General features: G+C 28.9%; 3 protein-coding genes, 1 long non-coding RNA gene and 2 other non-coding genes across 7 annotated transcripts in view; 3 read left to right on the top strand and 3 right to left on the bottom strand.

The window, feature by feature from the left end:
* LOC136978974 (solute carrier family 41 member 1-like) overlaps positions 1–8,146 on the top strand; it is a 32,236-nt gene extending 24,090 nt beyond the window's left edge. For both annotated transcript variants that reach the window (XM_067274866.1, XM_067274865.1), the window contains 7 exons: positions 1,454–1,598; positions 1,777–1,923; positions 2,265–2,412; positions 3,640–3,713; positions 5,335–5,469; positions 5,582–5,730; positions 7,844–8,146. In XM_067274866.1, coding sequence (XP_067130967.1) covers positions 1,454–1,598; positions 1,777–1,923; positions 2,265–2,412; positions 3,640–3,713; positions 5,335–5,469; positions 5,582–5,730; positions 7,844–8,029 — 984 coding nt within the window. In that variant the 3' untranslated portion in view covers positions 8,030–8,146. The remainder of the gene's footprint in view (positions 1–1,453; positions 1,599–1,776; positions 1,924–2,264; positions 2,413–3,639; positions 3,714–5,334; positions 5,470–5,581; positions 5,731–7,843) is intronic.
* Positions 1–23,360, bottom strand: part of LOC136979447 (uncharacterized) — a 218,886-nt gene that overhangs the window by 75,866 nt on the left and 119,660 nt on the right. The gene's annotated exons all lie outside the window — the stretch shown is intronic.
* LOC136978994 (uncharacterized) lies at positions 10,987–21,405 on the bottom strand. Its single transcript, XM_067274876.1, has 9 exons — positions 21,269–21,405; positions 21,120–21,196; positions 18,642–18,833; positions 18,181–18,237; positions 18,064–18,117; positions 17,768–17,842; positions 17,608–17,682; positions 11,251–11,325; positions 10,987–11,192 (listed from the first exon to the last, which is right to left on the bottom strand). Exons 1-9 carry the CDS (start codon positions 21,342–21,344, stop codon positions 11,133–11,135), a joined length of 741 nt encoding a protein of 246 aa, XP_067130977.1. The 5' UTR covers positions 21,345–21,405; the 3' UTR covers positions 10,987–11,132.
* TRNAV-AAC (transfer RNA valine (anticodon AAC)) lies at positions 19,243–19,315 on the top strand. Its single transcript has one exon. It is a non-coding gene; the product is annotated as a tRNA-Val (tRNA).
* On the bottom strand, positions 20,545–20,617 carry TRNAV-AAC (transfer RNA valine (anticodon AAC)). Its single transcript has one exon. It is a non-coding gene; the product is annotated as a tRNA-Val (tRNA).
* LOC136978527 (uncharacterized) lies at positions 21,565–22,922 on the top strand. The gene is made up of 4 exons (XM_067274244.1): positions 21,565–21,679; positions 22,334–22,402; positions 22,485–22,606; positions 22,723–22,922. The coding sequence occupies exons 1-4, from the start codon at positions 21,622–21,624 to the stop codon at positions 22,867–22,869; spliced, it is 396 nt and encodes a 131-aa protein (XP_067130345.1). The 5' UTR covers positions 21,565–21,621; the 3' UTR covers positions 22,870–22,922.

Raw genomic sequence — 23,360 nt, forward strand, 5'->3', positions numbered from 1 at the left:
TCACACAAGAGAAAATAGGTTAGGGGCGTTGGGTATAACTTTATGGAACGAAGGGGTCAGTGGACCGAAAAAGTTTGAGAATCACTGCTTTAAACAGATAAAGTTCAAAATTCATTGTTACGCCTTAATCAAAAGCTTGGATAAAGTCACTATTAGCTGATTAATCCTAATGCTATCTGATTTGCAAGCTTTAGCCATAACATATACTGTATGTCTATTACAATGATAACCTTATACACATATCACAAACATTTACATATGTGTAAAAAAATTAATCATTTTGATCAAATTTATTCAATGATTTAATACAAATTATAGAAGAAAACTTGTAGACAATTTCCAAGAATAGAAAACTAAATTAAAATTAAATGGTAAAATTAGAAGAAAAATTTCAGTAAATCATTTTGATTCAGTAAAAATATTGTATGGATTAAAACAGATTTATTCAACTGCTTGAGACATAAGAAATTCATACTATATGTAATAAATGTCCATTTGATTGGCTAACAGTCAGTATATACTAGTATTATTATTTAAGTAATTACCGTATATTTCTGCAGATAAGACGATAGTTGAATCATAAAAAAATGGCCTCCAAAATCTGGGGTCATCTTATAGGACAGATACAAAAAAAATTAGATTGGAATTTATATAAATTAAAAAACCATTATAAAAAAGCAGATAAACTGTAATTATTTACTAGTAGAGAGTAGGGTATGTCCACAGAATAGAATAGCCCCATACGACGTTTGTGAATAGTCAAGGTCATTACCCAAATGCCTGAATCAGTGTGAATGTTTGCAACAATTGCAAGGCAGTGCTGCCAGATGCAAGAAAATAAAATTTGTTTATTCAAAAAATTACTAATAGGACATAATTCCATATATGCTATACAGTATTATTATCCAGATGATGATTGCCGATCTAAACTAAATTCATTGGCCATTGATTAGTTTGGGGTCATCTTATAGGACATATATGCTAAAACTATAAAACTTTGACAAAAATTTATACCTTGTCTTATCTGAAGGTCATCTCACCTGTGGAAATATATGGTAATTGAAAGAGGGTTTCAGTTGTCTGACTTAGTTTGAGTAAACTGCTGGGACTAAAAATATGGTTCAGATATCAAATTAAAGGAGATGATACCACTGAAAAGCATTTAAGAAATACTTTTTACTTTTATTATTGTAAATACTGAGGTTAATAAATGTGCATTTTAGTTACTAAGAACAATTGTTTTTATCACATTCTCCCAACTCAACCTCACTAATCCTCTACCCCATCAAAAGCCCAATCTAGTTTAAGTAATTTTAATGTTTGAATATCTTAAAAATTTTTATTGATTCATTTAGGAATATCATAATAATACTTGATTATAAATATAAAGTAATACTAATTATGAAAGATTTTGTTATAAGAATAATTTGTAGAGATATATTTTTTTCCTCAGTGCCAAGCAATAGTAGTAGGATTTTTGGCTTCATTATTTGCTATGGTTATGGGATGGATTCCAGAAGGAAAATTTGACATTAGTCATGCCATTCTGCTATGCGCTAGTAGTGTAACAACTGCATCACTTGCTAGTTTGATTTTAGGTAAGATAGTTATACTACTGATATATTTGTAACACAAATATATCAATAGTATAACTAAGTAATTTTAATACTTAATAATATAAAACCATTGTCTGTGTGTGTTTTGTTAATTGATAATTTAGGAAGTTGAAAAAAATATATGTATTTGAATTAAAATCTTTTTCTGTTCTTTGTATAGGAATTGTAATGATAGCTGTAGTGATATTTTCTAGAAGATGTCACATTAATCCTGATAATGTTGCTACACCAATTGCAGCATCACTTGGAGATCTAACTACTTTATCTCTGTTATCGGGTATTAGTAGCCTCTTGTACAACAAAATAGGTAAGATATTTCAATACTATCATAAAATATTTAACATTTTTTTGTTAGATATTTTTTAATATAAGTTGAAAAATATTTTTTCTTGAATATTTTATGATTTTTTTAAGCTGTTACTAAGAGTGTCTAATTTTTTTTAGGCACTCTTAGTAAGTCTTGTAAAATAATAATAATAAATATATTTTTTTAATATTTACATTATAATTTTAATTAATATTTTAATTTTTAATCTAATTAATATTTTCAATAATAATTATTTTTGAAATGTATAATTTTGACAAATTTAAATGTTCTAAATAGCTCTAAAACTAACATAATTTTTTTTTTTTTTTTTTTTTTTACAGGACCAAGTCCATTATTAGCTCCATCAATTGTTATTTTCTGTTTACTTTTAATACCAGTTTGGTCTTTTATTGCTTGTCATAATAAATATACTCAAGAAGTATTATATTCAGGATGGACACCTGTAATTAGTGCAATGGCTATTTCTAGGTATTTATATTTCATAATTTAATTGCATATTATTGTTTTAATCAAAAGACATAAATCTTCAGAATTGATTAGATTTTTTTCTTGTATTTAGCTCTATTAATGGATTTTTTTATTTGGTGCATTTAATGTGTTCAATTATAACAAAATTTTATAAAAATATAAAAATTTGAGACGAGAGATATAAATACTGAAAATACATCTTCAATAGTTATTCAGGTAATCTATAACTCATATAAAAATAATAGAAAATCTTAAAAAACAATAATTTTTTTAAGTCTTAAAATATTTTATTGATAAGCTACAATAAATAATAAGACCAAAAAATTTTTAATTTGTAAATCTTAAAAAGTAATAATACTGTGCACTTTACTTAAATTAGGGAAAACTTGGATTAGTAAAATTGTAAAGAAATAAATCAAAAATAACTACAGTAAAACCTTGTTATTTAAAACTCAGGACCAAAAGACATGACTTCGAATAATCTGAACCCTGATAATCTAAACTTTTTTCAGAATCAAAGTCTTTTGTAATTCTTGAATAAAATTATGTCATTATCTTATATAATTTTACCTGTTCATTTACAAATACATTAATATTACGAGTTATTATTTAGTAATTTAAGCTATTTTGAAAACCATCAGTTGGCGTGAACCATACTTAATGAAAGCTATGAAAACATGACAATGAAAATTAGTATCAGAATTAGAAAATTAAATTAAAGATAAATTAGTAAAAGTACATAAAAAGCAGTCAACAATTTTAGATTATTTTACAGTAGCATAAATGTAAGGGCTATCAAAATGCATCATCTTTCTTGCATAAGAAATAACATTAAAAAATACTTTTATAGCAAAAACTATAATTACCAGCATTAGTGTTAAATTACTTAAAATTTTTAATTCTACAATCATTTATACAGATTCAATTTTTTTATTCATTTTTTTTTCCCAATAACATAATTTTTGATTCCTCATCAGTTTGATTCGTCATTGAGAAGTTTTACTTGTATGAGAGAACTAATAAATCAAGTTTTCAGGGTTATTAATGAATTATAACAAATGAAGATTTCTAAGAAATTTAATATTTAAGAAGAAAATATAACAGGATTTTCTTTTATAGTAAAAGTTTTTGAGACATTTTCAAAATTATTTGAATAAATTAATTTAAAATTAAATAAACAAAATGTATTAAATAAAATTAAATTGGTTTTTCTATTATAAATTTCAGTATTGGTGGCTGTATATTAGATTTTGCTGTTGAGAGATTTCATGGTATTGCAGTTTTCCAGCCAGTAATAAATGGTATGTAAATTTTCTTTTCAGTGATAGTTAAATTTCTACATACCTTATCCTGATGATGATATAACTCTTTTTAAAATTTAGAATGCTTTATAAAATAGAATAATAAAGATTGTTGTATTTTGCATAATAATAATTAAAAATTCAACTGTATTTTTATGTACCTAGGTTTAGGAATATATTATTATCAGTTATCAATGACTTAAAACAAGATCATCATATGATCTGTGTATAATTTTAATTTAAATTATTAGTATAATATTCATACATATTTATTATAAAATCATAAAAGATAAATATTTAAAAGTTAATAAATAATATTAAATTTTGCTTTTTATAAATGCAAATTTTTATTATAAAAATATTTTCATTTAAAATTCTGTTATTCATTTTTTTTGGTTTTATATAATTATTTCTTTTAATAATAATATCATAAATCTTAAAATGTCATTTGTATTTGTATTCCATTATTTATATCAGTGGATTGTCAGATTTTCAAGATAAAATATTAAAAATCATAAAATGCTAATACAAAAATAAATAAATACATATATGTATATGCTCATATATTTCATATGAAATATAAATGGCTTTTTAAAACTAATTTTATAAATAAAATTTTGTACTTTAAAATTTACTATAGAAGATATTAACATTAATTAATAATTAGTAATTCATTTTATAGATGTTCTAGTAAAAATTGCACAATAATAAATTGCAAAAGATAAGGAAAGTAAAAATTAGTTGCTGGATTTAAACAAAAATAATTTTACGTTGATTTATACAGTACACAGTACAGTACACAGAGCTTTTGAATGTTGAATGTTAATTGAGCTTTAAAGTGTTGAATTTGGAAATAAGTATTGTTTATATTCATGTTAATATGATATCAATATACTAAATCAATTTTGAATTATTTAGTCTATATTTTATTAAATATAATAATGAAGTTTCATGTCTGTTTACTTTTTCTCATTATTGTAATATTAATTCTTAAGTGTTTGTAAAGTATAAAACTTAATGTTACTTACATAATTATGATATAAATCATATAAGTTTAATTCAGTTCAACATATAATTGATATTTTAGAATTTCTTGTGTTATCACAGCATGTGCACTTATGCACATAGTAAATGTTGTGTTTTATATTAATACACATCATGAGTTATCAGTATTGTTCTATAAGTGGATTTCAGTTAGTTCTTCTTTTACTCTTACAAATCCATAATGCCAAGTGTTTGCCATGAATGTTTACTCATGGCAATATTCATGGTAAATTATTAAAAAAGGTCAAAGAAAAGATTTATTGATGGAAATAAAAATAATTTTGATATCATTTGTAATTAATGTCAGGCCATTTTAAGAGCGATGTCATTATTTATGATTGATTACACTTTTGTTGTAAATGAATCTGCCATGATACATTAAGAAAGAGAGAGATTAGAGATGTAATAGTAAAATTTCTTTGTATTAAAACATATTTTTTAATTTTCCAATCATATATTTTTCTCAAATTCTGACTATTTTTTTTTTTTTTTGCAATTTTTATATTTGCAGCAGTTTTGCTGAATATAGCATTAACTTTTCTATTATAATATATATTATTATTTTTTTCAATAAAAGGTGTTGGTGGTAACTTGGTAGCTGTACAAGCAAGCCGAATTTCAACATCACTCCATCAGACAGCTAAATTAGGTTCATTACCACCTAATGATTCCAAGTTATGCATAAATTTTTTTTCTGCATTTTTTGGTAAAAGTAAGTTTCATGATTTTTTAATTTCTTAGTAAAAGTTTAATTTGTTATAAATAGAAAATTTTTCAAATTTATTTATTTGATTTTATTCACTTTTTCTATTATTTTTATATAGGTAGTCATTCAAGGACAGCAAGAGTATTATTATTAATGGTTATCCCAGGACATTTAATTTTTACATACGGTATCCGATTTCTTAAAGCAGGTCATACATCAGTCACGCCAATATTTCTTGTAATATATTTATTTGCTGCATTTCTACAGGTACTTTAAATGTTCGATAACAAATGAAACATTTTAAAAATAAGACAAATATAAAATATTTAAAATACAGCCAAACCTTGGATTACAAACGCTTCTGTTTACGAACAAAATTTTGAATGCCAAATTTGCTCTGGTTGCCTTATGATAACTCTGTTTCTGAACAGACTACTCAACAGAGCCGGCCACCAATGGTCAACTCCCTATACTTCCTATGTTAAAGTCAACGAACCGACCAATTGTTGACAGGACTACCAGTTCAGAAGATAGTGGTGTCGAGATCACCTCGTGTCATTAGACGTCACAACATAAATCATTGATGGCATTGCTATTTAAGATTCATTTCAATGTACATGCTGGAAAAACTATTTCTGTGTTTGGTATGCACCACAGTTGAATTTAAATCAAATTAATTAATAAAAACTGCCTTAATTAACATTCACATAATATAAATGGCATTCAAGAATTTGTGTTTAAATATGCTTAAGTTAAATTAAATGATAATTTATTAATATAATAATAATATTATAATGTATAATATCTATTAATACTAGATAACCAGTTAAGTAAACTAAAACTAATAATTTCATTTAAAAATAATTAAATAATTAAAACTGGCTTTTACATCAAAAGTAAAAATAAATTAATTAAAATTAAAATTGAAATTAAATCAATTGAAACACAACGTTTCAGAAATTGTGGATAAAGTACTTGTCTGTGTTGATTGATTTGGTTACATTTCATGCAGGCAGTCAAAGTTGAGTTTCTGTTTATAGCACTTCTTTGTAAAACATTAGTTTTGGTTTCAGTTGGTAGTGATAGAACATTTTTCTTTTTATAGATAAATAATAGTATATATAATATTATATTGCCTTTATAGGCATTTTATACATGAAATACATCTAAAAAGGTAAAAAAAGGTTTTGTTTTGGGGTCTAAAATGATTATTCCATTTTACATTGTTTTTTTATGGGAAAATTTGTTTTGGTTTGAGAACAAATTGGTTTCTGAATAACTTTCAAGAATGAATTAAGTTTGTAAATCGAGGTTTGACTATACAGTGAAATTCCATTAACTCGGCATTCAGTAAGCTGGCATGTGTGAACAGTTGGTGATTATTTGTGCATTGTTCTTTACCATCATCATCAACAACTTCCAATATGAACATTGTAGAAAAAGAGGAAGACTAAGACAATGTGATGATGTGCTAGGTAAAACCAATTAGTTTGTGCATGATTTTTCTAAAGACTTTAGTGTGGATTTGATATGAGAAGCAGAAATATTTAGCACATTTAGAATCAATAATTATCATGGAAAAAGCTACAGTACATTACTGTTTGTTCTTTGTACACTTTTATTACATATAAATACAGACATACACTAATTATCAAAGCACAAAATAAGAATAGCATTCTTGTTTCAAGTCAACTAAGGACAGGAATAGACTGTTTAACATGTCATTTTAATTTTTCCAATCATAAAAGGCAAATTTGTACAGTTTTAAAGGCAAAGATATGTAAAATTGTTTCCAGTGGAATGAAAAAAACTGGAAAAACTTCCACCGTCTGATATATCCAGCACTGCATCAGGACTGATGATCAGTGGCGTAGCTAGCATGAGTGACACCTCGCACCGTGTACTCATATCCGCATATCGATATCGTGTTACCCTTTTTAACTCTTTTAGAAAACACTGTTGAATTGTAATATCTTCACACTCGAGCAACTTGAACGCTATATTGAATATGCAATGTTGCAATGTATGAGTTTAGATTTATAGAATAAATCATAGTAAGATTTTCAGCTGGTGCGAGCTCTCTGGTGTCTCCTCATAGTGAAGAAACTGTCATGGGAGGCAACCCGTTGACCTTTTATTTTTTTTTTTTTAGGTACAAGCCTACTGGGTGTCACCCCTACATGGGTGACACCTGGGGCGCGCTGCCCCCCCAGCTACGCCTCTGCTGATGATACCAAGTTAAAGGAATTTTACTGTAATAAAATACTTTTAAAACATTCAATTATTTTACTATTTTTAGATAAATAAAAGTATTGTTGTATTATTTAAATTTACAATAATTATAAAATGAATAATTGCATATAAATCTGATTTATTTTAGGTCTTGATGCTGTTGTATTTTGCTCATTGCATGGTATATTGGATGTGGAGGCGTAAAGTTGATCCAGATAATTCAGCAATTCCTTATTTAACTGCTTTAGGTGATTTATTGGGTACAGCATTACTGGCATTGGCATTTATGTTTTTATACAGTATTAGTGACAAAGATGCAGATGTTGGAGATTAATTTTATTATGTTTTAACACTATTTTTTTAGTGATAAATTACTGTATTTTCTTAAAATTAAGATTTTTTTTTCATTGAACCATTTAGATTTAGCATTTTATTTAATTCATTTCATTTTTTTAAAAAAATTATTTTAGCCTTTGGCTTATAAAATGTATAGAAGTTTAATTTTTGAAATGGAAAGTCTTGTTAGTATTATTTTATGACAAAAATTAATAATACATTTTTGATCATTTATATTTATTTGACAAAATTTCAAACTAAAAGAAATTCTGCAGTGATTTATTGCAATTATTGGATTTTGTATAATTTTAATAAAATAAATCTATAAAACTTTCATTTTTTAATAATTACTACATTCCATTTTTTCTTTAATAATAATAATAAATATATAAAACTAATTAGCTAATTACAGTAATTTATTTCTTTGGACTAAAACTGAAATAAAATAATTTTCTTCTACATAAGCTTTTTGAGCGAAGAATAATAGGTAGAGCTTTATTTATATCAAATTATAAGGAACAACCTTAAAATAAATTTAATTCTCCAATAATCTGCTAAATTTTGAATTATTGAATTGAAAACTAAGGAAAACTATTAAAATTTTAATTGCTCACTTGAATCTAACATTTGTTTGATCTCATCATTATTTATATTAAAAAAATTCTAGTAACTAAATGGATTACAGAAATAAATGATATTAAATTTTTGAAAAAATTTTATCTTATGCCTAAGAAAATACAGTAAATGTAGAATGTTAAGTTGTTATTTTTCCCACCTATATTTTTGTAATTTCAGTAAAAAATTTTCATTTTCTATTTTTATCTCTTTTAAAAATATAAGACAAAATCTTCATGTGCCTTATTTAAATATTTCAAAAAATGATAAGGGCTTTTCCCATTAAAATAGAAAGATTTATACTTATGTAATGTTATTTTAAAAATACGTTAGAATAGGTTTCTATAATTATTTTATAGTGTGGCATTTATATTAAAAATAGTTGTTATTTATGGACAAAAATAGCAGCAATCAATATTAATGTTCCTAATAGACAGTGCAAAATAATAAACAAAACATTTTTAGAAAACTAAATTTTAACATTAAACAAATATCATTCTAATATATGAAATTACATATTTCAATGGAGAAAGAAAAACTGAATTAATGTTCTTGTTGAAGATTTAGTGTCAAACAACAATAAATACAAACATTTGTCTTCAGGTTAGATGAAAAACTACAACATTTATGTTTTTATCTGAACTTTTCAGTATTATTTTTGAATCTCAGTTATAATTACAGCATTTATTTATTTAAAATAGATAAATGAAAGCATGTTTTGTATTTAAATGTTTTGCTTGCTTTAATATTAAAAGGACAAGTAAACATATAAGAATGTTTGGTGGTCTACAAGGACATTTTTTTTTTCTGTTTAATTTAAGCTTATTTTTGTAAATCATGACTTGGACGGGTTCAGTCAGTCAAAATCTTCACAGAACAGAATGTATTCAGATGATCATTTTAGAATAATCTTAACATACAGATATGTCTGTTATAAGAATAATTTTAACATTTTTATTAAGCAAGATTATAATTTTCAATAGACTATAACTATTACATTAAAAATAATATACAATAAGAAAATAAATTGATATAAAATAGTTCAGATATACAACCAGTGATTTAGGAAATTGATCATTGGGACTGGTGGAGCATTCTTTCAAATTTTTATACTATTAAATTTAACAAAAATTTGGATAGACTTTATACTGCTAAAATGTTTATTACTGAACCATAATTGAATAAAAATAAAAGGTAAAATTAGTATTATGTAGACTGTTTTTAAATTGTTTTATGTAATTTGTCAAGCACAGTTCTCTGCATTTTTTATTAGAAATGTTCACATTTTAGCATATTTTGTCAAAGATAGCCTTACATTGTGAAATGTTCATGAATTCAACTTTAAGTATAACAAATTTAAAATTTTTTACAACAGTATTTGTTGTTAGCTAAAATTTTCATTTTGAATATTTATTTAATAATTGTAATTATTTGTTTATCCAACATGAAAAGAAATCTTTTATAAAAGGCTCCAATATTTGATAAATAGATAATTTTGTAAAATTTGAACAGAATTATTGAAATGAGATTGTTACTCAAATTGGTACTTTTGTTTTTTGATGACTACACCAATTGTTATTAATGAATAAATAAGAAAAATATATTTTAAGGATAATCTGATTGAACATTGGTATAAAATCTTGGATATTTTTCAAAAACATTGTACAAAATCGAGTGGCATCATCAAATTCAAACTATAACTAATTAACTAATGCAGATCACCAGTTAAAAATATCAAAAATTGGGTATGTTTTCTTGATATCAAATACAGTGTCTTTTCTACAAAAAAGAGTTAATGCACATCTCATGTTTTTAAAAGGATAATTTTGACACTAAATCTTCAATTATAATTCAATATGTATGTATGCATATATATATTTAGTTTTTAACAAAATAAATATAATTTTTGTAGATTTATTCATAGAGAATAAATCAGAAATGTTCATATTTTAGCATATTTTGTCAAATGCAATATTCTGTTAGATTGTGGAATGTTCGTGTATTGAAAATAAAACCATTTAAAATTTTTGTATTTTATTTAAATAAGTATTTATTGTTAGCAAAATTTTAAATATTTATTTAATAATAATAATAATTTTATAATTGTAATTTTATTTTTTATCTAAACATGAAAAGAAATATTTGATGTAAATGCAAATATTAAGAAAAAATTATGTAAATGCCACAAAATCAGATCAATAGATTATTATAAATTTATGAAGTTTTTATCAAATTTTTCATGGTAAAACTTTGGAAATAAAATTGATTTATATATACAAATCTTTATGTTTATTGAGAATTATTTTACAAAAAACTTAATTATATATATATTTAACAGATGTAAATTCAGTTCAAAGATTTTGAATAATTAAAAAATCAGTACAGTATTTCAAAATTTTATGTATTTCTTTGTTGCATCATCCAAAGGAGTTGATAACTACAAAACCAAATAAAAATTGACAATAGACAATTAGTATAAATAAAATTTATACTTGTTTGGCTGCAATGTTTTTGTAGGTTGACAAGTTTTCCAATATTGCTTCACCCTGTTAATACAAAGTTTATATTATTGTTAATATCTACATTTGTACAGAATTAACTTACTAATAAGTCTCTGCATTTTGATTCAATATTTATAGATGCTCGAAATTTACGTCCATTCTGTTCTATCATAACAATCTAAAATAAATTTAAAAAGTTTATTTAAATTTATGAACTGTAAATTAAAGCAAGTTATCAAAATCTAGACAATTTAATTAAAAGTATTTTTTTATATATTCAGCATTATATGGGACTTATTATTATGCATTCAGTCATTTCTTCTATAATGCAATACATATGTTTATAAAAATTACTGCATTATGGAATTTTGTGCAATAAAAATTGATTATAGGAAAATTAGCATTGGTCCAAAAAACAAAATCAGTGTTGGCTTTCAAAAACGTTTTACTTCAAACTTTGCTTTACATTCCGGATCGATCCTCGGTTGGGGAATGAATTTAGGTCCTCATTGTAGAGCACATTTTACTTGGGTGGAACTATACAGTGTATTGTCAGTATAGTTGTGGAAAGGTACTGGCTATGGCCTAGGTTTCTCACCAGCCAAATGAATTTACTGTTCAGTTCTTTTTCGATCTTTGCACGGAATTTCTCCGTCTTAGCGTTAAACTTGTTAATCTGCAGGTGTAGTCAAGGATCGAGATACAAACATGCGCATCAAAATATCATCATCAGCTAATGCCATTTGTCTCCTTTTATGTCTAATCAGTTTTAACAAAAACTGTCTTTCAACTACTACTAGCGCATGTTGAAAACACAGGAAAAACAGAACATCTCAAATATGGAATCTCTGAAATGGTACTTTTTTCGTCTTTATATTACCGAACAATTTGGATTAAGTATTCGTTGAAATTGCAATTCTTGTTGAGATGCCAAAGTTAGGTGATACCCAAACGCACTCTCAAATGTTCTGCGTTTCCAATATATCCAACCTATGCTGGTAGTAATTGAAAGAATATTTTTGTCGAAACTGATTTCGACAAAAATTGTCGAAGATCTCTAAGATACATATCTGTTGTTTGCATCTAGTTATGATCCTTGATTATTATATTTGCAGACTAACAAGTTTAACGCTATGAGAGGAATTCTGTGCGAAGATCGCAAAAGAATTGAAAAGTAAATTCATTTGGCTGGCGGGAAAGACTAATTTAAATTATAATTATTTTAGTAATTAATGTTTAGTGTAATAAAATGATACTCCACGTGGCCAACCCTTTAGAAAAGCACGAACATTCCACCGACTGAGTGTTCAGTGGCTATATCCACTCAGCCACTGGTGGGCTCGACACTTGTTAGTTGGCGGTTAGTGGGTTTGCGACTCGCCAATTGGCTGGCCATATAAAATTTTTTCGATTTTCTTCGCGTGTATAATATTTGAATAGGAGTCAGTTTCCCATAAAAGTCTTCCCAGGATATAGAAATTCAAGGAGAGCTGTAAATCTCCCAAATCTGTCATTTACCATTCTAATTCGTGACACGCGTTAATTAGGTCTACATCATTTAATGTATTCGGGTCAGAAATGAATGAACTATTGAGAAAGCCTAATTTTTTAAATAGAAATAATCAGAATAACTTTACACATTTATGAATTTATTATCCTAACCATAAAATTATAATTTTTATATAAAATGTTATCATTATTCTGCAGAAGTACACAGAAATTATTTTTTAATATTAAATTATATTTTAATCACAATTCTGTAAAATAATAGTAAAGAATATACAGAGAGTACTGGGGGAAAGAAATTTCAAAATGAACTAACGATTATATGAAATATATCGTTATCATCTCCATTGCCGTGTGGATGTCGAGCGGTAACAATCAACGTGTGGGAGCGGTTGAGTCAGAGATCGATGCCTCGTTTACAAATAACACAACCCGTTTATTAGATAATTACAAAAAGTTCTAAAAGTCACGAAAGGTTGAAGTCCTTGTATACTTCGGCGAGTAGTCTTCAAAAAAGAGGAAAGTCCGGCGAAGAAGGAGGTTTTCTATCGCTGACCGAATGTTGCATTCTAAGCAGTGGCGTAGCGTCGGTGTCAGCCGCCCGGGGCGGAGGAAAGTTTCGCCGCCCCCTTATTTAAGTATTATTATTGTTTATTGTGAAATTTTGCCGCTTCCTTAAAGTGCCGCCCCCACTACGCTACGCCACTGATTCCAAGTCCAGTTGGGGAACAGGAAACGATGTCCGGTGAATGCTGATCGGAATTTCCTAAGTTTCTCTCAACGAAGGTCTATAACTTTTGGAGGATACATCGGCAAAGGACGAAGGTGGAAAAATTCGGAAAGCGCTCCAACGAGGGACATAGCCTCGTGGAACGCCACGGCAAAGAACGAAGTGTCCTTGCAGCTTGGGTTTAAATATCTTGTGGTCTCGCAAATCGTCACTTTATTTGTTATTAATTCCCTTTTCTCGGCCCAGATTGGTCTTTCTCTGTTACCAGATGAAATTGGACCGGATAGGGGTGCCAATTCTCCCGGAAAAAGACCCTTAGTTTTTGAAATTTCCCGGATTTTTTCGCGCCGCCCGCGCTGGGAAAAATCGGAGCTGTTACTGCCCCTCAACCTTTAAAACAGAATGACATAGAAACTAGCGAATCGGGCTCCGGCTCAGTAGCTGCTAGCCGGAGTCGGTTGGTACAGCGGCTGTAACGACAGAGAGCAGCAGTGGCGCCGACCCGGAGCAGCTACTAAGCTGGAGCCCGATTCGCTAGTTTCTATGTCATTCTGTATGTTTTAAAGGTTGAGGGGCAGTAACAGCTCCGATTTTTCCCAGCGCGGGCGCCGCGAAAAAATCCGGGAGATTTTAAAAACTAAAAGTCTTTTTCCGGGAGAGTTGGCACCTGTACTAGCAACCAGTGCCGTAACTAGGATTTTGGACGCCTATGGCAAAGAATAAAAATGGCGTTGTTTTTAATTTTTGCTATTAAATAAAAATAAAAATAAAAATGGTGGTTATTTTTGAAATATATGTTTGTAGAAATTACAGATCATAAATACTATATAAATATAAATATAGACTTTTTTGTGTTATTAATTTCAAATACATATTATTCCGAAACCTTCTCGTTGGCGCCTTTATTAAATCGGCGCCTATGGCGTGGGCCACGTTGGCCATACCCTAGTTACGGCTCTGCTAGCAACTATAGCGACTCAGTAGCAGCTCGGAGCCCGAGTCGCTATAGCTGCTAGCTGCTACTGTTTTCGTGTCAGTCAAGTCAACACGTATCCAACACTCGCCCGCACCCGTTGCGGCTTGCCGCCGCCACGCCGGCATTCTCCCACCGCGCATCATCATTTGCGTAATTAGTGGCCAGCTGAGACAAGCAGAAAGCATGCACTATTTTTATGTAAGTAATACATAATTACTTGTATTTGTAAACGCTGTAAGTAGGTACGCGAGTATTGTTTTTGTTGCTTTCGTATTTATCCAGCATAAATAGCATAATGTCTGAATCGGAAAGCTCAACGCAAATGACACCACCGAAAAAGAGGAAAGTCAAATATAGTGCAAGCTTTGACGAAAACTGGTTGAACGATCCTCTATTTAGTACTTGGCTTAGAAAACGAGACAATTTCACTGCTGAATGTAAATTATGCAGGACCTATATTTCAGTTAAATACGAAGGTAAAAGAGCTCTGATTGTGCATTCAGAATATAAAAAACATAAGTTATTTTTCAAAAACAAGTCTACTGTGCAGTGGCGTAGCGTGGGTGTCAGCCGCCCGGGGCGGAGGAAAATTTCGCCGCCTCCTTATTTAGGTATTATTACTATTTATTGTGAAATTTTGCCGCCCCCTTAAAGTGCCGCCCGGGGCGGGCCGCCCCTGCCGCCCCAACTACGCTACGCCACTGCTACTGTGGCATCAATTTCTAGTTTCTTTGTGAAGAAACACTGACGGGATGAAGATCAAATAATTGCCGCAGAAGTTACATTTGTGTATCATGGAATTAAACATCATCACGGCTACTCAAGCCAAGATTGGACAAATAAGTTGTTTCCTACGTTATTTCCTGATTCAGAAGTTGCAAAGAAAATAGCGTGCGGCCGAACTAAAGCTACAGCTATTTGTGAAAATGTCATAGCTCCACTGTCGCAAGCAGGGCCGGATTTTAGGCGATTGGAGCGATTGGTGCCAATCGGGCCCCGCGCTTGAAGGGGCCCCGCATCACGTCAAAATTTATATATTTAAAAATAGTACATGTTACAAAAATAAATATCTAGGTATATTATTATTAAAAATAAAACCACATATTTCAATATTTTGTTTTATTTTTTATATTTTGTTAAATTAACAGTTAATTTTGTTATTTAAAGTTTGAGGGGCCCCACAAAAAAAAAAAAAAATTCAATCGGGCCTCGCATCTATTGGATCCGGCGCTGGTCGCAAGAAATACTGCTATCCAAATTGCATGATTCAACATATTTTTCTGTTGGCACAGATTCTTCTAACAAAGGAAATTTAAAAATGTTTCCAGTTACGGTGCAATGGATTTCAGTTAAAGATAGTTTGAAACAAGGATTACTTGACTTTTATCAAGATCCTGCTGAAACTAGTGAAACCATCAAAACAGCTCTGTAAAGTTTTGCAGGAAAATGGATTATCGTAGGAATCGGTATCTTCACTGTCTGCAGATAATGTTTCAGTTAACTATGGAAATCCAACTGACTGAAAATCCAAATATTTTGAAGGTTAATTGTAAGTGCCACATTTTACATAATTATAACAATATGCATTAAAAACATTGCAGTTTGATGTGGAATCGTTTGTATTGAAAGTTTATAGTGAATTTTCCGCGTTTGCCAAGTGAACTGCGAAGCTTATTTCATTCATTTAGAGTACAAACCTATTCTCCACCATGTGCCTATACGATGGCTTTATTTTCTTCCAGCTTTAGAAATAATTCTTTTGAATTGGCCGGCTTTGAGAGAATATTTTCTTAATGATGGTGATGAATGTACAGCAATAAAGCCTTCGGAGGGCCTTCAAAGATGAGAACTGTCTTCCATTATGCTTTTGCCATTTTATTCACAACATAATGCAAATTTTTGATGTTTCTATAAAAAAACTGGAAAGTGACTATATTACATGCACTGAACTACACACGATTATGACAGAATTGCGAAACAAAATCACTAACCGAAAGGATAATAAGTTTTATGGACAATCAGTAACGCAATGTTGACGATTAGTGATCAAAATACTTTTAAAGAACATGCAGAAAAATACTTGGAGCGATGTTTGACTTATTCCAATAAGTGGTACGAATTTGAAGACTCTACGACTATTTACAAGAAAATGAGCATTTTGACAACGGACGAAGAAATTGACTGGAATGAACTAAAAGACCTGAGTTCGTCTCTGAACGTGCCAATAAATGAGGATAAATTGTATGACGATTACTGTTTACTGCAAGAAGTTTGTGAAGTTGTGGAAAGCAAACGAGTAGTCTTGCGTTGGGACAACTTTTTGGTAAAAATGTTATGATTTTATCGTCTCCAATCAAAAGGCATTGCAAGCTGCACGCAGTGTAAAAAAATATAACTTTAAATTAAAAATATTAGATTTTCATTGTTTTTTTTTATTTCACCTCTCCGACAGTACTCTCGCCTACCTGGCGGGAAATCCAAAAGTACGAAAACCATATATATTAAACCCAAGCTATTTAAACCCCGTAACCGAAAACCTAAGCGTTTTGAAACCCATAATCCGGGGGACAGTTAATTTATTTATTGTTTATGTAAAAAACGTTTTTATGCATTTCGAAAAGATGTTTTGCAATTTATTTTACATAAACAATATTTTTCAATTAATTACATAATTAACTATATGGGTAAACTACGGCAGAAGAAAGGAGAGAAAGAAGAAAAAGAAAGAATCTAAGCAGCTAAGAGAAAACTGCTGGGGAAAAATCGTCTAAAAACCTATGATGGATTTTATTTTGGATACTTCTCACCCTATGGGCACCAAGAATACCGTTTTTTAGGCCCATCGTGGGTTCGGCCGGCTGGTGAGAAATGGGACCGATCTATCACTGACAGCCTAATTTCGATTCTGGGTCCCCCAAAGCAGTAGGCTGACGTTTTACGCCTTTGCCATCCGGAAAGTTAAACTCAATGGGTATGGAAAAATTTTATTGATTCCATTGTATGTTCTTGTGTTCCTGTGGTGTGAAAAGAACAAATTATGAAGACCTTAAGATTTTCTTTCGTTTCTTCTAACTAAAAATATTAATTATCAAGTTTCTGTCCTTGACATTTACACTATATTAAATCTTAAGTGGATTTAAAATTTGATATGTACAGTACATATAATTATTATTGAGACAGGACTTCTTACAATATTCTGGATTTTAGATAAATTAGATCTTATGATTATTAAGATAAAAATTACTTACTCTTTTTTCCAAAAATGTTATTTTTTCCTGATTAAATTTACAGTAATTCTTCAGAGTTTTGCTAAGTTTATCAAACTTAAAACAAAAATAAATTTTAAATGTTAAATCGGAAATAAAAATATATAATAATTCAAAATAATGCTATCAGTCGAATAATTACTTTTGTATTAAGTTCAATGAAGGCTTTAGTGAAACTTCTATTATATTTTCTTACAAGAGCATTTAATGAATTTAACTACGTAATAAAAAGAAATTCAATTTATAAAGTCGAATTTATCAAATAATAAAGTATACAAATTAAGCTATTTATTAATTTCAAGATAATTTCAAATTAAATAAAAGCGTACAAAGAAAAATTAAAACAAATAGAAAATTTTGTTAAAAACGAACTTTGATTTTTGAACTGTTAATGTAAAAATAATAAAATTACTTATGAAAAAGTACAGTATTATTTACCCGTTTTTTCTTCAAATTTTCTTTTTTTGGCTTTCTTTTCTTCTTGTTTAATGGCTATAAATTTATATGTTTTAAAGGACATTTTTAAATAAAATCAGTACACTAATTGGTACCTACATAAGTTGCAATTGCAGATTTTGTACCGTAATTTCCTGTGAATAATCCACGGATTATCTGTCAATTTTAAATTGCAATTATGAGCTGACTCAACAGTTTTTCTTTGTCTAAATTTACTTAAGAGCATCTTTAAAACTCGCGATACATGGAACTTAAAAAATTTCCTTTAAGCGACATATTGTTTGTCTATCATTTTGATTTTTCGGGAAATCGCCAAAGAAGTAACTCCCCTTTTCTGTATTTTATTAGAATAATTATCGATATTTTATTCAAATTCATTGTAATTATTTACAATTCCGATTTAATGAGTTAAATTTTATATTTATTACTTTATTCAGAAATTTTTTAAAGATTATTTCCAAACTACAAACTACACACGTAAAAAAACAAATAATATCGTATTTTCCAATTAAAATTTAATTACTTTTAACATAAAATTTATCAACGAAAAAACTAATAACCTCTATATTCATTTCTAAAATAATGTGAATGGTAGCAATTGTAAGAAACAAAAGCACAATTGGTTGAACTGTGAAAAGCCATAGCCAAAGTTGCAAAAGATGTAGTAATATGCAAACATTAGACAAATATAAATCATAAAACAGAGAACTCCATCCAATATCCACCCTTTCTATTACATTTTGATACGCTTTCTGCAAAATAAAAATTGAAAATTATTTTCATTTTATGAATTAATATTTTATGAATCTTGTTTAAAACATTTAATACTGTTTAAAATTTTTTAGTATTAACATTTTAGTTTCTGGTAAAATTTGGCATAACTTTCTTTCCAACATTAGGAATCTTATGCCTTCAAAATGCCACAAACAAATTCTAGAGAAAAGTGAAAATTTGGACTGAAAAATTGGGAATGACCTTTATACCGTAAAGAGAATAAAATCGATAGGATTTTGACTCGTTCGATTCGTAAACGCAAAATATGTGATGAGACGCGATCCTGTCAAACACTGTAATCAGCAAGTTGATTCTTTAACAAACAAGTATAAATTTTTAGTAAGGAAAATTGAAGAAAACACGACTACACACCACTACACCACAGCTGTGCTTGTGGTGTAGTGGTTATCACATCCGCCTAACACGCGGAAGGTCCCAGGTTCGATCCCTGGCAGGCACATGGTTCCCCCTTCTGTCGCAATTTTTATAAAAAGTTTTCATTAAATATCTTCAATTATTTCTATCAAAACATCATTTAATAAAATGAGAGCAGAATTTTTGTAAATAAACTAATGACAATCTACGCTCAAAATACGAGAATGGCCGTTTTCCATCGGTGTTAATTAGTTTATTGTGCACAGCATTTATAAGATGAGCGTCTTGCCCTTGAAATGATCAGAAAATTGGCAAAGCTTATTATTGTAGATTTACTAAATTTTAAAATAAGTAAACTAAGAATTAAATTTTATTTTAAAATTACGACTGTGAATTAATTGCATCAGATATTTGCCTGATGATTTTGGGAGTCACTGTAAATAATAGTTAATTAACCAGATTATTTCGTTTTTATAAAAACAAAAATCGATAAACTCGTACAAACATTTGTCACTGATTACCAGTTTGTGACCCCTGCTCTAGAGATACTGTACAATACGTCTAGCACAACAGTCGCAAACTAACGGCCCGCGGGTCGGATACGGCTCGTTAAGTTAAGGCTTCATATCCGGTTTTCTGCCTTGATTTCTTTCCTAAAAATGAATATTTATAACATCTTACAGGAATTAAAACAGAAAATTTAAACGTTTAACTGCTTACGTAAGTCGTAAAGGCCTGGCAACGAAAGAGCCGTTGTTGGTCTTTTTTAATTACAGTATGTTTTATTTTATCGAATACGGCCCGCGTCTGATATATATGTATTTGATTGGCCCTTTCATCCGTTTGAGTTTGAGACCCCCGGTCTAGTGTAAGACTTGTGATGATGTCACGTATACTGAATTCGATGCAAGTTAGGTGGCACTGATTGCAGAAAAGGGCTATACCAGATAGAATCTAGGGCTTTAGCCCATTCCTGACGTTTATCTTATACCGAGATTCTCAATCCGACCTGTGGAAATTTTGTCCTACTTTCATTTTACGATTAACAATTTAGTTTAATGGAATGAGCATCTAAATTTCGGACATGTTCTTTGTCCTTGCTTCTAATTAGGCAAGCAATCATTTCTTAAATAGTTTTTTAAATGCGAGAATTACACATTTATACACCTATTAATTAATATATGTGTAGCAATATTATAAATTCAAATGCAAAGTTTGATTTGAACTTATTAAATGATGTTTTGATAGGAATGATTAGATATTTACATGAAAAGCTTTAAAAAAAAAATTGCGACAGAAGGGGAGGGGAAACTATATGCCTGCCAGGGATCGAACCTGGGATCTTCCGCGTGTTAGGTGGATGTGATAACCACTACACCACAAGCACAACTGTCGTATTTTCTTCAATTTTCCTTACTAAAAATTTATACTTGTTTGTTAAAGAGAATAAACTTGCTGATTATAGTGTTTGATAGGATCTCGTCTCGTCACATATTTTGCGTTTACGAATCGTACAGTACGAGTCAAAATCCTATCGATCGCTGTAATAAATTGATTTTATTCTCTATACGGTATAAAGGCTATTCCCCATTTTACGTCACAGATAATGACCGGTAAATTTGTTTCTGATCTACAAACTAGAATATAAATGTTTTAAAATCATAAAGAAGTTCGGAAGTGGTGCAGTAAGCTTTTATATATTCTATTTACATGTTAGGCGATAATTTTAATTTATTTTGATTTTCTGTCGGCCAGGTCCACAATGCATTCGGTCGCCCCATTGTGGGCCTGGCCGAACCCCTTAATGAGCTTGCTAAAAGAGGCCCTCTTAGTGCCCACAGGGCGGAAAGAGTTTTAAAAAAAGTAAAACAATACGAAATAAAATTTACCGAATTCTTCATACAAGTCCAAAATTCTATTTTTTTATATTGTTTTAGGTTTTTCGAGTCCAAATAAGAATTATAATCTAAATTAAAGTTATATTTTAATTAACATAAAGCAGAAATGATAAAATCGACTAATCAATTTACAGTATTACCTTTTCCTTTGAAAAACCAGAAGTAAACAGATATAGTTGCAACTATTAGAAATAAATAAACTGATTTTTTGTACATGATTTATTTTATATTCTGAAATATTTCATAATTAAATAAATTCTGTTAAAATTTTAAAAAATCGAACGGTAAAACTAATATTAAATTTTTATATTTAAAATTTTTTCTTAAATTTCAGCTTATTTTTAAGATATTATTTATGTATCTGGAAAAAATATAATAATAATAATAATTGATTAAACGTTTATATTTTAAATTTAATAAAATTAAATAAATTTAATTAATAACTCTTATTTTAAATTCTCTCATCAGAGGGCATTGCTTTTCTTTTTTCGGCATGGACAAGAAACGTAAACGGTCGAAGCAGCTATTGGCAGTTGAACATTCTGTTACGGGTATGTTTTTTCTAATATGAAAGATATGAAATATATTTAAGGCTGAACATATTAAAATTTTTAAAAATTATTTGGATTTATAACATAGGAGATCCAAATGGGTAATTATTTACAAACGTACCATCATTTCGACGCCATGTTTGAAGTTAGAAGCACGTGTGTTTATAACATGCACTAATACCAATATCTCTGCCAGCCTACATTATTAAAAAGAAAAAGTGGATTTTGTTTAATACACCTATCGGTTGTCGTATTAACAGATTGAAACGCAGATGAATTGTGTGAACAGTGATATTAGCTGTAGCGCACTCCTTAATGGCTCATTTCAAACATGGCATCAAAATGATGGCATTGGATTCTTTAAACATAAAGCGCTATTTATTAGTTATAAAGAAAGATAATTTTTCGAGTTCTAAAGAAATTCTCTTTATTTCTCTAATGGGTATTGCACTTTTAGGTTTGTGAAGGTAATTAGGAAGTTTTGTTTTATGATTGATACAAGACATTCAAATAAATATATACCGTATATATAAAACTTATATATCTTTAATTATCAGCCAATGTATATACATTTAATTATTTGATATCATATTACAATTGTTAAAAGATATATTTTGTCATTGATGTAGTTTCAATTAATTTAATTCTTGACAGATGCAGAACATGTTTCTAACCTAATATTTGAAAAGAAAGCACCTATAATCAAACCAATTCAAAGCTCAGGTTTGTAATTAAAGACTTATTTATTTAAACATTCAAATTTAACTAGTCTTGATAAAGCTGGTTAAATTTCTAATTATTTCAGTATTATCCAAAGTACAAAAGTTCCTCCCACAATTGGAAGCTGCCGAAAAACATCTTAAGACTCTATCCCCAGAAGATTATAATATAGAATGCATAGCTGAAGATTCTACATTCATTGAAATGGTTAATATCAATAGATAAAACAATTTGTGTATTGCATTCGTGTTACATTAATCTGATATTGAATCTAATTTTTGACATTTGAATATTTTTTAATAAAATTCTTATTTTTATAATAGAATGTCGCATTATTGCCAGATGAAAGTGAAAGTGAAGATTCAGATATCGAAAATGGACAGATAAAGATAAAAAGATTGTCAAAAAATCCTCAAATATCAGTTGTAAGTAATAAGGAAAATGAAAGGATAAATGATGTAAAATCTTAGATTTTGTAAATACAGGTTTTTTAAATTAAAATTTTATATTAAGATGCTAACAATGAATATTTTTATTGTTTGTTAAAAAATCATACACACGTGTACTGTACAAACTGAAAATTTTATATAACTGTGAAGATTGTTAAGCCAAACTGCAAAAATTTAATTTAAATAATAATATTAATAGTTATTGTCTTAAATTTAACTACAGACAGTAACAACACACCTTTAAAGTTAAACTCTGAGCACCTGGACATAGCTCAACACACAAATAACATAGATGCCATTAAACAGTCAAATGGGTCCAAAAAGTACTTTATGGCAGACATGCCTCAGGATTTGATAACATTGTGTCATACTACTGGCTGACTAGTGCTGCCTGGAGAGACTGAGGAGTTTATGGTTGTCATTCAAGATCAAGTCATAAATGCTAAAAACTACAGAAAGTGTCCTGAAAGATACATCACTCTCAAATGACTTGCAGAAAATGCCACATTCTG

This window comes from Centruroides vittatus, unplaced genomic scaffold (genome assembly GCF_030686945.1).
Source record: "Centruroides vittatus isolate TY-2023 unplaced genomic scaffold, ASM3068694v2 contig_1154, whole genome shotgun sequence".
Taxonomy (NCBI): Eukaryota; Metazoa; Arthropoda; class Arachnida; order Scorpiones; family Buthidae; genus Centruroides; species Centruroides vittatus.

Coding starts and splice junctions, on each gene's coding strand:
- LOC136978994 (XM_067274876.1), bottom strand. CDS start 21,344: ATGTACAAAAAATCAGTTTATTTATTTCTAATAGTTGCAACTATATCT. Junction 18,834..21,119: donor GGACTTGTATGAAGAATTCG/GTAAATTTTATT, acceptor TTTATTTTGCAG/AAAGCGTATCAAAATGTAAT. Junction 11,326..17,607: donor TAACATTTTTGGAAAAAAGA/GTAAGTAATTTT, acceptor AATTTATTTTAG/ATTGTTATGATAGAACAGAA.
- LOC136978527 (XM_067274244.1), top strand. CDS start 21,622: ATGGACAAGAAACGTAAACGGTCGAAGCAGCTATTGGCAGTTGAACAT. Junction 22,403..22,484: donor CAAACCAATTCAAAGCTCAG/GTTTGTAATTAA, acceptor TAATTATTTCAG/TATTATCCAAAGTACAAAAG. Junction 22,607..22,722: donor ATTCTACATTCATTGAAATG/GTTAATATCAAT, acceptor TTTTTATAATAG/AATGTCGCATTATTGCCAGA.